Genomic DNA, 18,832 nt, shown 5'->3' on the forward strand with positions numbered 1-18,832 from the left:
GATCAACCGTTAGTCGGTTTCGGAATGATTCACAGATGGCGCTGAAACAATTTCTGACGACAGGGAATGCCAGTTCCTTACAGTTCTTGGAAAGAACAAAATAATGGCGATGCGATTCAGTTCTCGAGTATGGTACCTGATAGGAATGTGGTTGCGAGGTTCTCGTCAGCTGAGCAACCTGTTTGATACTATCAGGGGCGGATCCAGGAATTCCGTAAAGAGGGGGCGTGTTTACAAAATTAAAGGGGGGCGCACGCACCCCTCCCCCCATTTTTCTTTTTATTTCTTTTGTTTCAACAAAAAATAAAAGGGGGGGGGGGGGCGTGCGCCGGTTGCGGTCCTCCCTAGATCCGCCCCTGACTATAGTCCTGTGCTGAAAATGAGTAAGATTACTCACGCTGGAACAGCGTGGTCCAATCAAGTTCTTGCAGCATTTTTGTGACACTTGAGGTGTTATGGTAGCGATTCATTTACTCAGTATTTCATTCTCATTTTTCTTCAAACAAAATGATTGAAAAGAAGTTGGAAATCATAGTACATCGTAATATTATAATAATCATGCTGTATATTCTTTCAAAAAAATATGAACATTAGGTACCTGCCATGATTATAAAGACTTAAGACGAGATAAGCCCCAGTGGGGCAGTGGGGCCAGCCCCCCCCCCCCCCATTTTTTTCCCCCAGAAAATAATAGGGTTTGACTTATATTGCTTGTCAGCAGTCGATATTGTTAAGCGAGTGGCATGAAAAACTGTGAGGCTTGTCAGCCGATTTCGGTAAGAAAATAGCATCAAAATTGTGACTTTTTTGACACAGTTTTAACTGTCACATTGTGCATGTCTTTCCCTTCCATCATATAATATCCCTGATCCAATGTTCCCATAACCCCCCCCCCCCCCCCACACACACACACACAACGTGGCGCCGGCCCTTCGCTGAGTCATGCCACACTGATTGCTATACAAGTTAGTGTTTACTACAGATACAACTCTGTAATATGATAATTTGAAGAAGTATTTCTTTCTTTTTTTTGGGGGGGGGGGCAGTGGCGGATCTACAATAGGGTTTCGGGGTTTTAAATCCCCTCCTTGGGCTGCCAATTAAAAAAAAAGAAAAAACACGCAAACAAACAACAAATAATCAATCAATTATTTCAAGACCAAATAGAACATAAAGGCACTTTTGTCTAAAAGTCGTCAATTTCATAACTGAAAATGCAAAATTTTCAGTAGTCGATATTGTTAAGCGAGTGGCATGAAAAACTGTGAGGCTTGTCAGCCGATTTCGGTAAGAAAATAGCATCAAAATTGTGACTTTTTTGACACAGTTTTAACTGTCACATTGTGCATGTCTTTCCCTTCCATCATATAATATCCCTGATCCAATGTTCCCATAACCCCCCCCCCCCCACACACACACACACACACACACACACACACACAACGTGGCGCCGGCCCTTCGCTGAGTCATGCCACACTGATTGCTATACAAGTTAGTGTTTACTACAGATACAACTCTGTAATATGATAATTTGAAGAAGTATTTCTTTCTTTTTTTTGGGGGGGGGGGGGCAGTGGCGGATCTACAATAGGGTTTCGGGGTTTTAAACCCCCTCCTTGGGCTGCCAATTAAAAAAAAGAAGAAAAAAACACAAACAAACAACAAATAATCAATCAATTATTTCAAGACCAAATAGAACATAAAGGCACTTTTGTCTAAAAGTCGTCAATTTCATAACTGAAAATGCAAAATTTTCGCCCTTAACGGGGCGAAAATTATAATACACTAACAATATACGTTATCATATCTATACTATAATATCTTCTTATGAGTCAAGATGGTAGCCTCGCGTCCTCGAGTGTGCCCCGTGGAACATAATATTATCTTTAGTAAACCCTACATTTTTCATTTTTTCTTCTATGCTTTTTATAGTAATATAAGGATAATTTTTATTGCTCGAACAATGAGATTATTTAGCTTTTAATGAATACATTTCAGACGGATGGCAAAGTGAGTGGCTCGCTCGCTCTGTCCGTATTTTTTTTTATAGTAACATGAATAGTTTGCATAAGTTATGATCAAAGTCCATTGGAGTGATCTTTTTTACTATGTTTAATTCCCTAGAAATTTGATTTAAATGCTCTATAAACGCGACTTTTATACTCTGTTTTTACAAAAAAAGTCCCTATACTGTGGGAAGGGGTATTTCCTCCCACACTCTCCCCCGCTCAGTCGCTTCGCTCCCTCGCCGAGGATCTCACACCGTCACATGAAATAATGTACCCCCTATGTTATAATCATAGTCCTTCGCAATGATTCTTTCCACTGTTTAATTCCCTAGAAATTTGCTTTTAAATGCTCTATAAATGCGACTTTTGAACTCCGTTTTTACAAAAAGTCCCTATACCGTGGGAGGGGGTATCCCCCTCCCACACCCTCCTCCCCCCAAAAAACAACAACAAACAAACAAAAACCCAGAAGTGTTCCAGTGTGCAGCCCCCCCCCAATTATTTGGGGAAAAAATAGGAAAAAATGAGAGCATGCAAGTATGCTTAAAATCGCAAACTGGCAACCCTAAAAATTAAAAATCTTCCTGATTGATTGATTGATTGATTGATTGATCGATTATATTTCCGCAAAATGAAACTTGTATCTGACTTCTCATTAAATAATAGAAATAGATTATTACAAATGTCCATAAAACTGCGGCTTGATAATGGTCCTTCTCGCAGCTGTGCCCTCATGCATGGTGGAGCTGTTCTACCGAGGGGTCCAGAAGAAAACACACTCGGTATATACGACATTAATATACATGTGATATCATAACATGAAACTAAACAAAATCAAATAAAAAGTATACACATTCAAAATAACATCCATTATTACACTAATCTTCAGTTATTCTATGAACACTATTGCAATAAACCTAATCAATGTATAATTCAGCAAATACAAACACCAACGCTTGAAAAAAAAAGAGAAATGCATAATACAAATGAATTAAGTTGAAAAGTGGATATATTCACGATCCTCTATAACTAAAAAGATTTACGGCAGTATTGAGTATATCGGGTTTGGGGAAAACAAGAATACCAACAGAACGAAGATTGGGATATGGCGTAAAAGAAAATCGTACAAAAAGCTCTTTTAAATATAAAGAAGGAGAATTTTTTCTGGCCGTAAAATGTCATCATGAAGTACAAGCATGATCTTTGCGCTGGGCTTCTATAATAATAATTATAATACATACAATTTCTATAGCGCCGTTCTCCACTTTGATTAAATGCTCAAGGCGCTTTAAAATTGTACATCAGAGCAAACAGACTGAAGATACAAGTACATCATCGTAATAGAAGAAGATGAAGAAGCAGAAGAAAAAAAAAAGACATGAAAGTCTGTCTTCAAAAGGCACTGGTCTTCAAAATGCACTGCTAAACAAATAGGATTTGAAATTACTCCTGAAAGATGTTATAGAGCTTGAGTCTTTCAGCTCACGAGGAAGTGAATTCCACAGTGTTGGTCCAGCGTGAGCGAAAGCTCGTTCCCCCAAGATTTCCTAGAAAACGGAATATGCAAAAGACCTGAAGTTGAGGATCGAAGAGTTCGTGAAGGTTGGTATTGACGAAACAAACAAACATTGTAATGAGGAGCTGTTCCCTCAATAACGTGATAAACCAAAAGAAGTATCTTAAACCGAATACGCTCCTGTACAGGCAACCAATGAAGACTCTTCAGGATAGGTGTGATATGACTGTGTTTACTTGACAAAGAAACGTTACGTGCAGCGGCATTTTGTAGCTTTTGTAGTTGGGCAATTTGTGAGTTTGGTAGATTGAAAAACAAACCATTACCGAAATCAAGTTTGAAGGTTCATCAGAATATGAATTTTTTGATTTCAAATATGTTCATAAGGGTTCATTTTGAAGAATTATTCTAAATGCCCTATAGATATTCTTGTAATTCATCACTACTTTGTCACCGATGAGGTACAAATAATATCTGTATAACCAAACAATAGGAGAATCAAAGTCGCATATAACAGTAATAAAGTTGAAGTATTCACATTCTGCGTAAACGGCCCAGAAATTTTATCAGTTTAATCATCATTCTTACACATCTAAAGCCTCGGTTATACACCGGAGCCGAATCAGTTGCCAATCCACCCGAATACACGTATTCGGGTTGATTCGGGAGCATTATACGTTTTATATAGATTCCTCTCATTGGTTAAAAGTGGAGTCATGAAAATAGCTGTGCCCCATTTTTGATCAAAATGACGTCATGATTTACTGCGCCCGGGGCATAGAATCAACTGTGCCCTGTAAATAGGTTTGGAGACAGTCGCAACTCATATGTACGCACCAATGATACGACCGCCGCGCTGTCGATCAGCGTTGATTACGAGTGCTGTAAAAGAGACTAGAATCTATATGTTTTCGGTATCTATATTTCGGAATCTATATTTTCGGTATATAAAACAAATAATGACAGCTTGATATTCGGAGCACAGTTAAAATTATGTAGGCCCTCGGTGATGTGAAAACCATAACTATGCCCTCAGCTTCGCTTCGGGCATATGGTTTCAGGGTGCTGTTCGTTATTTCGAAGGTTCGCTATTCCGAAGGTTCGTTATTCCGAAGGGTCGTTAATCCGAAACACACAAATTCCCTATACCATGGACCCTACCCCTAGAGGTTCGTTAATCCGAAAATGAAAAAGGGTTCGTTAATCCGAACATTTGTGGCGTTATTCCGAAGGTTCGTTATTCCAAAGATTCGTTAATCCGAAAATGAAATTCGGAACAATGAACCTTCGGAATAACGAATCTTCGGACTAAAGAGCCTTCGGAATAACGAACCTTCGGAATAACGAGCTGTAACCGGTTTTCACATCACCTTGGGCCCATAATTTTAACTGTGCCCCTCATAGCAGTCATTATTTGTATACTCCTTCCCCGGATAGATAATAGGCGAAAATTCGGGAGGGATTCTGAAACATTCGTGGAGGGATTCGGCTCGTTTTGAAATGTTCAAAACCAGCCAAATACAGTACTGTACTCTCAAAACTATACTCCCGAAGATGTGGCCCCGACAAATTTCATTTGGGCCACATTCGGGTTGTATTCGGATGGAATTCGGTTGGATTCGGGGATGCATTCGGGGCATTCAGGGCAGATTCGGGCGTATTCGTATCATTAGGGGAGTAACGGCCAGAATCATCTAGCCAAATAGAACCGAACATCAGAGCCGAATTTTGTTTGTTCATTTTTTTCCATCTGACAAGATGGCTGGATAGCCCATATTCAGCTACGTTAAGCTGGTCTTCCATGGGGTCCAGTTGGATGTGAGGTGGGACCACTTCACCGGATACTGATGAATGAATGAAGCGGGATCTTTTACGTGCATGAGTTGTTGCTCTCTCATACACGGGACCTCCATTTTATGTCCTATCCGAGGGACAGAGTGTTTTGCCTCTTGCTAGAGGGGACGGTATGTTTACACACAACATTGCTCAGTCCAGACTCGGGTTCGAACCCGGGCCGCGTGATCGTGAGGCAGACGCGCTACCGACTGAGCCAACTCACCGCCCTGCCCAGAATGCCCCGAATACCTCCCCAAATCCATCCAAATCGTGACCCCAATAGCAGAATAACAGGCGAGTGAGCCGAATATTCCAGAATACGGCCAGAAGCAGGGGGATACCAGTAGGTCGATTGAGCGGCGTTTATGACCTGAATAGCCTCGCGAATAATAGCCAGATTGGCGATTCTGCTCTGATTCGGGACCTGTTCGGAACCTATTCGTCTCTGATTAGGGGAGCTCCCCGAATCAGAGACGAATAGGTTCCGAATCCACCGAATCCATCCGATTCAGGCAGAATTCAGACAGAAATGGTCCAAATTTATTCGGGAGAATTCGGCTTTGGTGTAACCCTGGCTTTATACGTGTATTCATATGTATATCCAATATCAGCTGTTGATCAATCATGTAAACACGCAAGGTATTTCACAGCGTTATCACAGCAGGAGCGTTTGAGCGTTTTCAAAAGTGTGTGTGTGTGTGTGTGTGGGGGGGGGGGGGGGGGGAGGGGCCCATTGCCGGCGCAACTTCTGGTGCCACTTCCGGGTTAAAAAAATAAAAAAATGGTCGTCAGCTCCACTTTCTCATTCCACTTCCGGGTTTTCTTCAGCGCAAAAACTTATACCGCGCTCACACTTCAAGGTCTCTTTTCTTTCTATACCGTATAGTGCCACAAAAAAAGAAAAGAAAAAGAAAAGAAAAGAAAGAAAGATGGGGGGGGGGCAAAGTGGTGACACCTTATATATTAGGCCTATGGTGCAAAAACAAAAAAAAAACAAAAAAAAAGAGGCCCCCCCCCCCCCCCCGCCGGCCATGGTCAGTACAATGGTAATAATGACATTAGAGTTTAAACGTGCGAAGACAAAAGAGAAGGGATAACAAATTGAAGATTACTTTAGCCATCTACCTCCTGCCGATAGTTGCACCAAGGAGGTAGGCTACTAGCTCGCCTAGTACCTCTTTGGTTGCACCCTGGGTAATCAGAAGGAACATTCGCTATAGGTTCAAGGTTCAATGTAAAAAAAAAAAAATACATTTTGAGCAATTTGAAGTGAACTCTTTAAGCCAGTCTTAGTCTTAGTCTTGTGTGTTCTGTGTGGTGTGGATAGTGCGTGTGTGCGTGTGTGTGTGTTTATATGGTCTTCATTTTTTCACGAAGTAGGTACAGCTTATAAAATTATCTCATTGTATACAATTATGTTATGTTTAATCAGTGTAGTTTGTGTAGGGACCCACTCACAAAGAGCCTACCAGCTCACAATACATCCCCTCACCCACACACAGACTTTGCTCGACTAATGATAATGTCATGATGGTACGTGTAATTATTTTAAAGTTTCGGTTGAGAAAGGGGGTTTTCTTTAGTATAGTCCTATACAGGTTTCCAACTTTTTGTGAGATAGATAGACCCTAATGAGAAACCTCTTATGAAATATGAGAGAGCACTAAAGATGACGGGCCCTAGAAAACCATGTAATTTGTGTATTTTTATGCCTCCGCCACGAAGTGGTGCCGTCTTAAAAAAAAAACGCGTGCTGGAGGTATGTTTTCGGGTTGTCCGTCCGTCCGTCCGTCCGTCCGTCCGTACGTCCGTACGTCCGTACGTCTGTACGGACGTCCGTCCGTCCGCTTTCGTTTACGCGATAACTTGAGTAATATTTACTGAAATTTTACCAAACTTGGTCCAAGTATGAAGTATGATGGGGCAATTATTTGATTAGATTTTGGGTGAAATCGGCTAAAGATCAAAGGTCAAAGGTCAAGGTCAAATCATGAAATTGTATCCGCTTACGCGATAACTCAAGACTGGATGGAGCAAATTTCACCAAACTTTGTTGGAGCATGATGTATGATGGGACAATTACTTGATTAGTTTTTCAGTGAAATCGGACAGAGGTCAAAGGTCAAAGATCAAGGTCAAATCCTAAAATATATCTGTTTACGTGATAACTCAAAACTGGATGAAGCAGCTTTCACCAAACTTGGTCCAAGGATGATGTATGATGGGACAATTAGTTGAGTAGATTTTAGTGACATTGGCAAGAGGTCAAAGGTCAAAAGGTCAAGGGCAAATGCTACAAATGTTTTAATTTCCCCCATATCTATGCAATGCCCGATGGTATTTTCTTGAAACTTGGTGTGGACATGTACTACTGCGTAAAGATTCTCCAGTTTCGATAGAGAGTTTCATGTCATAAGGTCAAAGGTCAAAAGGTCAACGGTTAGGTGAAAATGTTGCAATATTACTTTTCTCGCAAATGGTTCAATGTATCTTCGTGGAACTTGGTACATATGCATGTACTGTCTGGCAGGGATTATCTAGGGAATTTAGGGGTCATGGGTCAATAGTCAGGGGTCAAAGGTCAAGGTCAACTCCTCAAAATTTTACTATTTCCCTCATATACTAGTATATGCAATGCTCGCATTATTAGTTTCAAAACTTAATACATGCATTACCTAATGGAGATTCTCCGGGAAATTTCCAGCCAGAAGGTCAAAGGTCAAAGGTTAAGGGTCAAAGGCCAGGTTTCAATGCCCCCCCCCCCCCAAAAAAAAAAAAAAAATCTATTTTGTACCGTCATCACACTCTTTCTTCGTACCTTGGAAATTACTCAATGCATAAACTTCCCCAAAATTCCCCAAATATGTGTACCTGCACTCTTAGGAAATTATAGCAAACCCAGTTCAAGACATTTCTGACAAACCTGTCATTTCAATATTTTGCCAGTTATGTGAAACTGTCATGGATCACACATTGTGAAGACATTGTACTATACACCTATTGGGAGAATCATGCATTATGGCGGAGGCATCAGTCGCCATAGCGACATTTCTAGTTTTATGTATGTAATCGCATTTTTTATATCCGGTATTTTTTTTGGGGTGTGTTTTAGATAAACGTGACTTTCTACACATACCGTGATAATGTAACACATTGGGCGTTCCGTAGCTACAATTGTGTACTAACGGTGCACGTACTAGTACACATGCACACTACTACACGCTTGTGTGCCAGCGCCGTGGTACAGCGTGGAGTAGGATGTGTACGTACAAAGAGGTTCGAACACTTGAACATGCTTTTACGATCAGACATATCGATGCCTTCATACCACCACACTGGATGGAAGTCCTCCTCCTCCTCCTCCTTCAACGTTTTTCCATGACCTCTAGATATCCTATTGCATTTTGCATGATTACCATCTGAAGACATCTCAACACACTCACAACAAAGGATACCAAAACAGTGCCATTGCGGTGAGTTCACGAAATTCCACCAGTCTTCGGCACATAATCACAATGACTGTATCAGAATCTAGACCTAGGCTAGCCCCGGAGACCCGCCGCTTGCGGCGGGCAACACTGTACGTTGTACGTTGGGGCTGCTGGTCGCAGTTAGCAGGTTAGACCTAGGCCTAGTGTAGTGTACGCACTGCGCCGGTCAGTGTTTGCCTTTTTTTTTTTAGGTGATCCGAGTATCCTCTCGGATCACCTTCTGTATCTGTACGGATTCTTTGTTCTTCTTCTTTCTTTCTGGACAAAAGTTGTGTTTCGATTAGCTCAGAAAGTGCTATTCCTATCAATTTCAAACTTATACCATGTATGTATCGAGTAACTACGGCAGTATGCGGCCTTGCAGCCGTTCGCGGCAGGTACAGCATACACGGTAATATACCGCTAAACACAGCACTGCACTGAGTATGCACACTACACATATACTAACACACTAGCAATCAACAAAAACCAACCATTGAAATGGGCACGATCTCTGACGAAAGTGAAATTTTCTCACCTAAATGACAACATATCGCATCCAAAATGAAATTTTCGGTACTTCTTAACATAACAGTTAAGAAACAATGGTCCAAGAAACTGGATTTTTTTGTCGTTTTCTCGATGTTCATGGATTTTGAAAACATATCCTCACGTAAAATAGAACTTTCACGAGCCAATGTGGGCCGCCATTTTTTTCGGAAAGTGGATGTTACCATCGAAAAAAATGAGAAAAACACGAGAAAGACATCAACAACACCGCCAGATTTGCGATCTTGTTTGCGGCTAATGCATGTGCGCCCGCTATTTTCACGTGCTTTCGCAATGGGAATTGGCGCTTACGCAATGTTCGCGAGACATGTGAAGGCGTTCAGCTACAGATCGCGGAGCACGCGCGTATTGCATAGGGATTGTACATCGTGCCGCAAGCAGAAATACTACGTCGCATATCGCCCTTATCGGCGAAAATTGTGCCGGGTTTTGCCCTGGTAAATCATGAAAACTGCGTTGGTCAGTGGTAAATTTCTTTTATGAAAACAGTTGCGTTAATTAATAATCTTGTCTATGATATATGAAATGGTTGAAAATAATTTGCCTGATTTGTTTACAAGTTGGAAAAACCCTTAACAATGCTTAAACTGCCGCAAACGGGATATTTTACTCTCGTGTCCCAAAGACGACAGATCAAGTGAAATCATTGTGATCAGTCGACCGTGACGTCACGATGACGTCATTATATGAAAACATATTTTCATTCATATCTCATTAATGGAATGGAATTTTTCAATGAAATTTACGTCACATATATTTCCAGTCAAGGGAATTCTACACATATTCTCAAAATTCATATATACCCTTAAAACGTGCGCGTACGCGTGCGTTGAAATATTTGTATGCTCCAATCGAGCTCAAAATTTTTTTGCACACGTTTCAGACCATTTGGAGCATTTTTTGAAAAATTGAAAAATTTGGACGGACGCGTACGTGCGCGCACATATATGCACGCACAGCTCATATGCAATAGAAATTTCCCGTTTTTACACTTTGATCGGATGTCTGAAATGTCAAGGAATATTTCTACCAAGTTTCAAGTCAATCCGACACAATATAACGTCATACGGGCCCGTCAAAGTTGAAATTCCGCGCGCGCGTCAATGGCGATATACAGTGCAACTATGCCAAAAAACCGCCAATTTTAAATCCGATTTTACTCGTCAGGATGGACGGTAACCCCCCATTTTCTTTACATATTTTGAAAGCTGATGAGTTGTACATGTCATTTCATGGGGTGGAAATGCTGGCAAAATGATTAAAAGATATCAAATTTCTTAATAAAGTAAAAAAAGTAAATTTTCAAAATGACGTCATCAAATTTCAAGTTTATTCGAGCATATCTCACTAATCCTTTGTCAATTTTCACCCAGATTTCAGTATGTTGTAGCTTATTAAATGTTCTGTCATTAATGTAATAACAATATTTTGATTAGATGACGGCATCACCTCGTAAAAATGGATTAAAAGTAATCTTGTCAAATTTGACCAGTTTACGTGTTATCTCTATGGGAGTGCAGTTTTTCTGGAAATGAAATTTGACATGACTATCTTTATTAAGCACTAGCTCACTTATGCTTCGGTGAATTTCTCCCAGATTTTAATATGTTGTAGCTGAGACTTTGTGCTATCGTTAATGTAACCTTTGTTTTTTCATACGATGTCTGCATCACGTCAAAAAACTTGGTTGAAATTAAAGCTTATCTTCGATGTATTGAAATATTTCTTTCTTTCTGCAACTTTCCGTGCAATAACTCAAGAAAAACATATCCTATCACCCCCATACTTTGCACATGTTTAGTTCATGTCACGTACAATATTTGATAAAATAGCAATCACTTGATCAGACGCCATCTTGGGTATGTAAATTAGGGTCAAAGGTCATAAATGTTTTATCCTGTATCTTGGTGAATACATGTCCTATCTTTCCCATATTTTGCACACGCAAAGATCATGTTACAAGAATCATTTCACAAAATAACCACTCTTTGCTCAGATGCCATCTTGTCTGTGCAAAGTGGGGTCAAAAGGTCATATGTACTTCTTTCTGTTTCTTCGTTATGACGTGTTATCTCTATGGGAGGGAATTTTTCTAGATGTGAAAATTGACATGATTGTCTTTATGGAGCACTAGCTCACTTGCCCTTCAGTGAATTTTTCTCAGATTTCAATATGTTGTAACTGAGACTTTGCGCTATCGTTACGTGCCCTTTGTTTTTTCATATGATGTCGGGATCATGTTAAAATACTTGGTTGAAATTACAGCTTATCTTCGATGTATTGAGATATTTCTATGTTTCTGCAACTTTCTTTGCAATAACTCAAGAAAAACAGCCCCTATCACCCCCATATTTTGCACATGTTTAGTTCATGTCACGTACATTATTTGATAAAATAACAATTACTTGATCAGACGCCATCTTCGGTATGTAAATTAGGGTCAAAGGTCATAAATGTTTTATCCTGTATCTTTGTGAATACATGTCTTATCTTTCCCATATTTTGCACACGCAAAGATCATGTTACAAGAATCATTTCACAAAATAACCACTTTTTGCTCAGATGCCATCTAGGTTGTGCAAAGTGGGGTCAAAGGTCATATGTACTTGTTGCTGTATCTTCATTATAGTGTATACAGATTTGGTACCAAATATGGCAGATATGACTCCCTTTTCTAAATGAGAATCCAAACATCACACGGCCAATGTCTCTGAACACAGATGAAACCTGCATGGTCATGCCTATTGCGATCAGGACTTGAATCATTGATTAAAAAAAAAATCGGATCACCTTAATTTGTCAGTGATGACAAATTACAATCTCTAGTTATTTTTTTTCTTTTCTCAAGATTTAATCATGTCGTTTGCTAGTTCAAAAAGTTCACCGAACAACGAACAGTGACAGCAGCGTAAATGCGATGCGTACAGTGCACCGATGGCAATACTAGCACAGCAGTAATATAGTACTAACGTTAGGCCTAAACATAATAATGATAAGTTACATATTGGCAACCCGGAAGCACCGTACACGATTTCTGGTCATGGGTCAGTGCATTTGATTTAGCCTGAGCTAAACTGGCGTACCTCCAGTTTTATACTGAAGTTAGCTCGGACCTGAAGCTGACCTGATCCACCCCCATATAGAGCGGACTAACTTTAGCTCAGACTAACAATTTTTCGACCTTTAGGGTCTAATACTGAGACTATGAGAGTTAGCTCGCTTTCAGGTCCGCACCTGAAGCGAGCTAACGCCCAGTATAACTATAAACATGATAAAAGGGGTATAAGACTGAGAGTGAGAGAGAGAGAGAGAGAGAGAGAGAGGGAGGGAGAGTGAGTCTGACCCTGCAACAAAGGCGATGTCCATAGCCAGTCCATAATTGTAACCATTGGGGGATGAGTCCCGAGTATACTCGGCCCGGGGAAGCGTCTATGGGAAATGCGTGTTGTAGCAAAATCAAACCGTCCTCAATGGATTAATACTCAGATAGTGCAGTAGTGCGTCATTGTGATCAGTGAGCGAAAACATACAGTACAACTATAGTTAGTAAGAGAAATTGATCTTGGACTTGATAGATAGCAATTTCTGCACAAGTAGTACATCTAAAGTGAAAGGCACCTCGAGAAGCAATGGAAGAAGAACCTCGAGTTTATGGTGTCCGCGGAAAAAACTCCCTTTACTGTAGCTTTAAGGAAAGGAGTGTGTAAGGATTGAAAATAGGAGAGGCTCCATTTTGCCATTTTGCACATGGAGAGTCACATGTATTCATATTGTGCTTTGTGTGCAATATATTTTCAAGTTCATGGTGTTTTTACTTTTGCATATTTTGTGAGTTGCCAGATATTCATGAAAATGTTGCCAAACATGACACAAAGATATATTCAATACACAGGCAGTTGTTTACCTTTAAACTGAATATTGCCGGGTGCCTGCACAAAGGCCGCTATCGGCAAATTTGGTGTATACTAACTTGTTATCCTTGTTGCGCGATAGCGGCCTTTGTGCGGGCACCCGACGGTATATGTCTTCAAGATGGGAAATGGCTAATAGAGAATTGATAAAAGACCCCAATAATAGACAATGATTGATAATAATAACATACTCTTGTTATCTAAATGATAAATTTCACCAATGTGATTCTTGATTGCAAATACAGTGACTCATGATGTGGTTTTGGAGTCCCAGTTTAAGAGATGTTTAATAATTATTGACACTTTTTCTAAGTTAAATTGTCATTGAATGGAAGGCTGTACTGATGATAATCTAATTTATTTTTCAATAGGAATTATCCTGAAGCCCATCAATTGATTTGAGGTATTTCTTCCTTTGCTTAGACTAAAGGACATCTAAATTCAGCCAGGATGTTTTGTGCTGTGAGGTTGGTGACTGGAGGCATGCCAGCTGTGAGAAGGATCACCAGCAGCTGTGTGTATTCAGCAGGAAAAACATGGAGAGAAAGGCAAGTTTCATTGGTTGCTGAATATGAATCTTTCAATTATCGGTCATTATCATTCAGGTGCACCATTGCCAACAAGATAATATGCAATGATTAAACTGCACAGTCAAGAAATGTTTGTCCTTTTCTAACTTCTGTTAGCATGTTGAATATGTTTATAATTACATAATATGATCAAAACAGCATATCGTTACCGGTAAGTGAAATTCATCAGAGACAAATGTTTCAAGCTTCAAATTGACATAATGTTGTGCAAAAGCAGACCTAACTCTAATTATATCAATTTCATGTGCAGGAGAAAACTATTAGAAGCCTTGAATGAATACTTTTACTCAGTTAAAATTGATCTAAGTTGCAATTAACTACAATGTGTAACTTGATTCATTCTATTACTTTCCTTAAATTTCAGACAAGGCCTTGCAAGAAGTGGTAATGAGTATGGACCTCTGACTGACCGGCCTGATTGGTCTTATGCAGGTGAGATTCAGGCCAAGGACCAGGCATGGTCAAGTCAACCAGATGATTGATATACATACAACCTACCAACTTTCCTATTTGAAAAGAACAGTCATAACTTTGAAGGAAAGATGAAACCACATCAGATATTGTGTTTGTATGTGTTTTCGTGTGTGTAGAACTTTGGAAAGCCCCCCCCCCCCCTCCCCCCCAAAAAAGGAAGTTTAGTTTTATTTAAGAAAAGTACAGTCTTTTAATATCAGCCATTTTCATTAGTTACGTTCAGACGGCAGGCCCCTAACCTCGAGGTTAGGAAACCTCGAGGTTTAGCTCTTGCCCCCTAACTACGACGCGTGTCCACACGACGAATCTTAACCTCGAGGTTAAGCTTCTGTCCCCCGTAACTACGAGTGGGTCCCACTCGATGTTAAAACCACAAAACCGAAAGTTTCAGCCCACACTGCTAACAAGGCATCTATTTATTCTTTAGTCCAATCCTGTATGAAGATATTCGTCGAAAACATTTTTTTTTTTTTTTTTTTTTTTTAGCGTCGGAGAAGAATATAGAATACAGTAGCGAGTTCGACGTGTTCAGTTTCAGAGATCAAGCGCATGGGAAGAAAAGATGATGTTGTTGTGTCGTGCATTATAGGTTTTTCACGTGTAGTGTATTTGTGGTGTACGTTTGGGAGGTTGACCCGGAAGCAGAGGGAAATTGTGGGGGCTGGAGTTTACGGCGAGGTCAGTCTTAACTTCGAGTTCGTTGTTTTTTGTGTCCACATGGTGCTTAACTACAAGTTGGGACCCCCCGCGGCTCGTGGTTAGAGCGCTAACCATAAGATTTCTCGTGGCTTGAAACATCAAGCAAACCTCGAGGTTTGCTAACTACGAGTGCGTCTTCACGGTCCGTAACTACAAGCTCTAACCTCGAAGTTTCCTAACTTCGAGGTTAAGGGCTCCCGTCTGAACGTAACTATTGTGTGGATTTGCTGAGGGGTTTGTTTTTGTTTTTGTTTGATGTTGTTGTTTGTTTGTTTTTTCTTTACACACTTGCCCCAGACGCATAGGCCAGTGCTCCTGTAGAGTTCTAGTTCTCACTGTTCTCGTAGCTCATGTGTGACCTTTGACCTCCACTTTGCTTAGGCCCACAGACTCTCAGGTCTCCCTTTCATCCTGTATCTTATCTAGCATCAAGCTGTCACTGTCTTTGCCTAATGGAGAATTACTTATGAACTACACATAAGGTTTTGTTCCATGTATTTCTTCTCTTTTCCTGAAAAAAGTTCTTAGTATCCAGCTCTCACATGCTTGTAGAGCAATATCAAGCATGATTTCATACTTTCCTGGATGTTTCTTTCCTACTTTAGATGGAAGACCAGCTCCTCCAGGGCAGGGTCAGCTGGAGCGAAAAGCAGAGCAGCGTCAGCTAGCTGTGAGTTCAGCTGTCACTTGACAACATTTGATAGGATGTGATAACACATGTGATGTCAGTTCATGTGATATCATAATAGCTTGAATGTAATAGAACACTGTCATGATCAAATTCATACCCCTCTCTTCAAATTATTAACTTTTACTAGCATTTCTAGACTGTACTGTTTTCTCACCATTTCATTCAAGACTTTGCAATTTGAAATTTGTGGGCTTTTGGTGTACCTGAATTCTCATTCCCATTTTTCAATAGATAACTGCTGAAGACACTGTGCATAGGGTCAGGCATTTTTTCACACCACAAGGCCAAAGCCAATTTTATAACCAAACAAGGCCATTAAAAGATCTTCTGCATGGTTGAAAACCATTGGAATCTGCTACTTTGAAATTATTAGTGAATATTGTGCATATCAGAAAGGTGTCTTTGATTAAAGGGATGATACAGTATTGGTGGAGATGAGAATTGGGCTTTCAACTTTTTGCGAGATACCACGAAAACACTTACGATATAGTACAGAGCGTACCATGTTAAGAGGAATTCAAAGTTTATTTGATGAAAATCGGGTTTGGAATGACTGAAACATCCAAAAACAAAGTAAAACAAAACAATCGTAATAAAGTGTGGGTCCCACACTTTATTAGAATTGCTCTTTTTTTGATATCTCAGCCATTTCAAAACCAATTTTCATCAAATAAACGTTGAATTCCTCATATAATTACATGCTCTTTCATATTTCATAGGAGGTTTCTCATTATCTCACCGAAAAATGTTAGAAACCAGAAATTAGGTCTCAACCAAAACTAAACTATCCCTTTAACTTATATAAAATATTACAACGGTCAATCAGTGAAAATGTGTGAGATCATCTTAAAATGTCTTTTTTATTGGGCTTGCACTGATTTTGGTCGTGTTTATAACCAAACAACATTGCCCAACATTAATTTTGCTATTTATCACAATGGCTGACTGGCAAATATTGTATAAATGAATTCTAGTAGATTTATCATAGATGTGTTTCCTAAAGATTCTAAGTAAATGTTCAGAAGTTAGTATTCTACATAAAGGCCCGGTCCCACTGGCATTTCGGAAGATTTGCATGTAAATTGTGCACAAAATTGGTTTATGCCCGCTAAACATCCGCAATATTCCTGAAACATGCTTGCATGAATTGGCTGACATCCGCAAACGTCCGCAGTTATCCGCAGAGGCATGTTTTTATGTTGCCAGGATTTTTTAGCTGCACAAAATTTTGATTGCTGATGTTTAGTGATACAAACAGAATTTGTGCGCAATTCATACGCAAATCTTTTTAAACGCCAGTGGGACTGGGCCTTACGGAAGGAGTGCTTTGCAGCTGGTCTCCTGTCTATATAAGCTGGTAGGCTGTGTCATTTCATTCCTACCAGGCATGAATTTTCAAATTCTTTACAAGATTAGTTTTTAAGTGAGGAGAATGAAAACAGAGTTCAGCATCAACCACTGACATTACACGATTTGTTTCTATTTCTTTAGTATGAAGCTGTCCAAAAGAGTGAAATGAATCGTGAAACGGGGCAATTTCTTTTCTTCTGGTTCAGGAGCGGATTGATGTCTTGTCAAAGGAGATGATAAATGCCAAGAAGACGTACAAGGCCAAACTGGAGGCAGAGAGAAGGGAAGAGGAGCAGAAAATGATGAGAAGACTCAAACCAAAGGGAAGTTCTTGGAGACGGAAAGACCAACAAAGTAACCACAGATAGCTGGCCCTTCAGTAAACAGAGACTTCATTTCTTCTCTGGAAATATTTAAGCAGAGACACTTCAGGTCTTCCCTGGGAGCAACTTTATCTTCCTGGAAGAGAGGATGGCTCAGAGGAGAGGATGGGACAGTCCATTCATATTCTTTTTTCTTTTTTACCTCCATCGAGGGAGGAGGTTATGTTTTCATTACCGTTGGTTTGTTGGTTTGTCCATGTGCAAAATAATTCGAAAAGTAGTTACCAGAGTTGCAAACTTGCAGAAAAGGTTGAGAATGACTTAAAGATAATAAAAAGTTTTGGTACCTCAAAAATTTCCTTGTCTTAGTTTGTGTTTCAGGTTAAAGTACCTTTCATATAACTAACACTGTGAGACTTACTCGCCCCAAAGTGCTCTCATGTCTTAGTAATCATGCAATTAACTGCGACCAGCAGCCCCATACGCATAGCGACCAGCAGTCCCATACGCATAGCGTAATTGGGCTTCGCATTGTAGCATTCAGGATCATGACAGATTTATTATCGCGGGATAAATGTTAACTTAAAATCCCAAAAATTCTTCAATTTGAAGACTTACCAATTAAGGTGAAGTATTGAAAACAGGCTTCGGGCAACGTTTGGTTCTGCCTATAGTCCCTTTCTGTTCGAATTGATGACTGAATGTGACTCGGCCGAGAGGACCTTGGGAGAGCTACATACACCATGTACACTGAATACTACAGCCAGTGCATGCGAACACATCACATGCGCACAAATTTCAAATCCCATATCAACGGATACTAAAGATGTTTGTGTGCGCATGCGCTGGCCGTAGTAGTCAGTGTATGCATCGGTCCATGGTGTATGTAGCTCTCCCAAGGTCCTCTCGACCGAGTCACATTCAGTCATCAATTCGAAAAGAAAGGGACTATTGGCAGAACCAAACGTTGTTCGAAGCCTGTTTTCAATACTTCAACTTAATTTGTAAGTCTTCAAATCGAAGAAATTTTGGGATTTTAAATTGACATTTACCCGCGATACTAATTCTATCATGATCCTGAATGTTACAATGCGAAGCCCCATTACACTATGCGTATGGGGCTGCTGGTTGCAGTTAGCTATGCGTACAATGGGCTGCACGCTGCTGGTCGCAGTCAGTGGTTTCGTACAATATTTATCGACGCTGTACGGCGACGGCTCTGGTACGAAACCATTATTGCATGATTACGAAGACATGAGAGCACTTTGGGGCGAGTAATTCTCACAGACAACGTACTTTAACGTGAAACACAAACCAAGACAAGGAAATTCAGGGAAACTTTTGAGGTACCAAAACTTTTTATTATCTTTAAGTATCAGATGATTGAATATTG

At 40.1% G+C, this 18,832-nt stretch overlaps 1 protein-coding gene across 1 annotated transcript; it reads left to right on the forward strand.

Annotated features, from left to right (window-relative positions):
• The first annotated feature begins 8,696 nt into the window (after positions 1-8,696).
• LOC140233395 (large ribosomal subunit protein mL52-like) lies at positions 8,697-17,758 on the forward strand. The gene is made up of 5 exons (XM_072313501.1): positions 8,697-8,834; positions 13,736-13,860; positions 14,267-14,334; positions 15,681-15,745; positions 17,323-17,758. The coding sequence occupies exons 2-5, from the start codon at positions 13,763-13,765 to the stop codon at positions 17,482-17,484; spliced, it is 393 nt and encodes a 130-aa protein (XP_072169602.1). The 5' UTR covers positions 8,697-8,834; positions 13,736-13,762; the 3' UTR covers positions 17,485-17,758.
• Positions 17,759-18,832: the final 1,074 nt, after the last annotated feature.

This window comes from Diadema setosum, chromosome 9, assembly GCF_964275005.1.
Source record: "Diadema setosum chromosome 9, eeDiaSeto1, whole genome shotgun sequence".
Classification (NCBI taxonomy): Eukaryota; Metazoa; Echinodermata; class Echinoidea; order Diadematoida; family Diadematidae; genus Diadema; species Diadema setosum.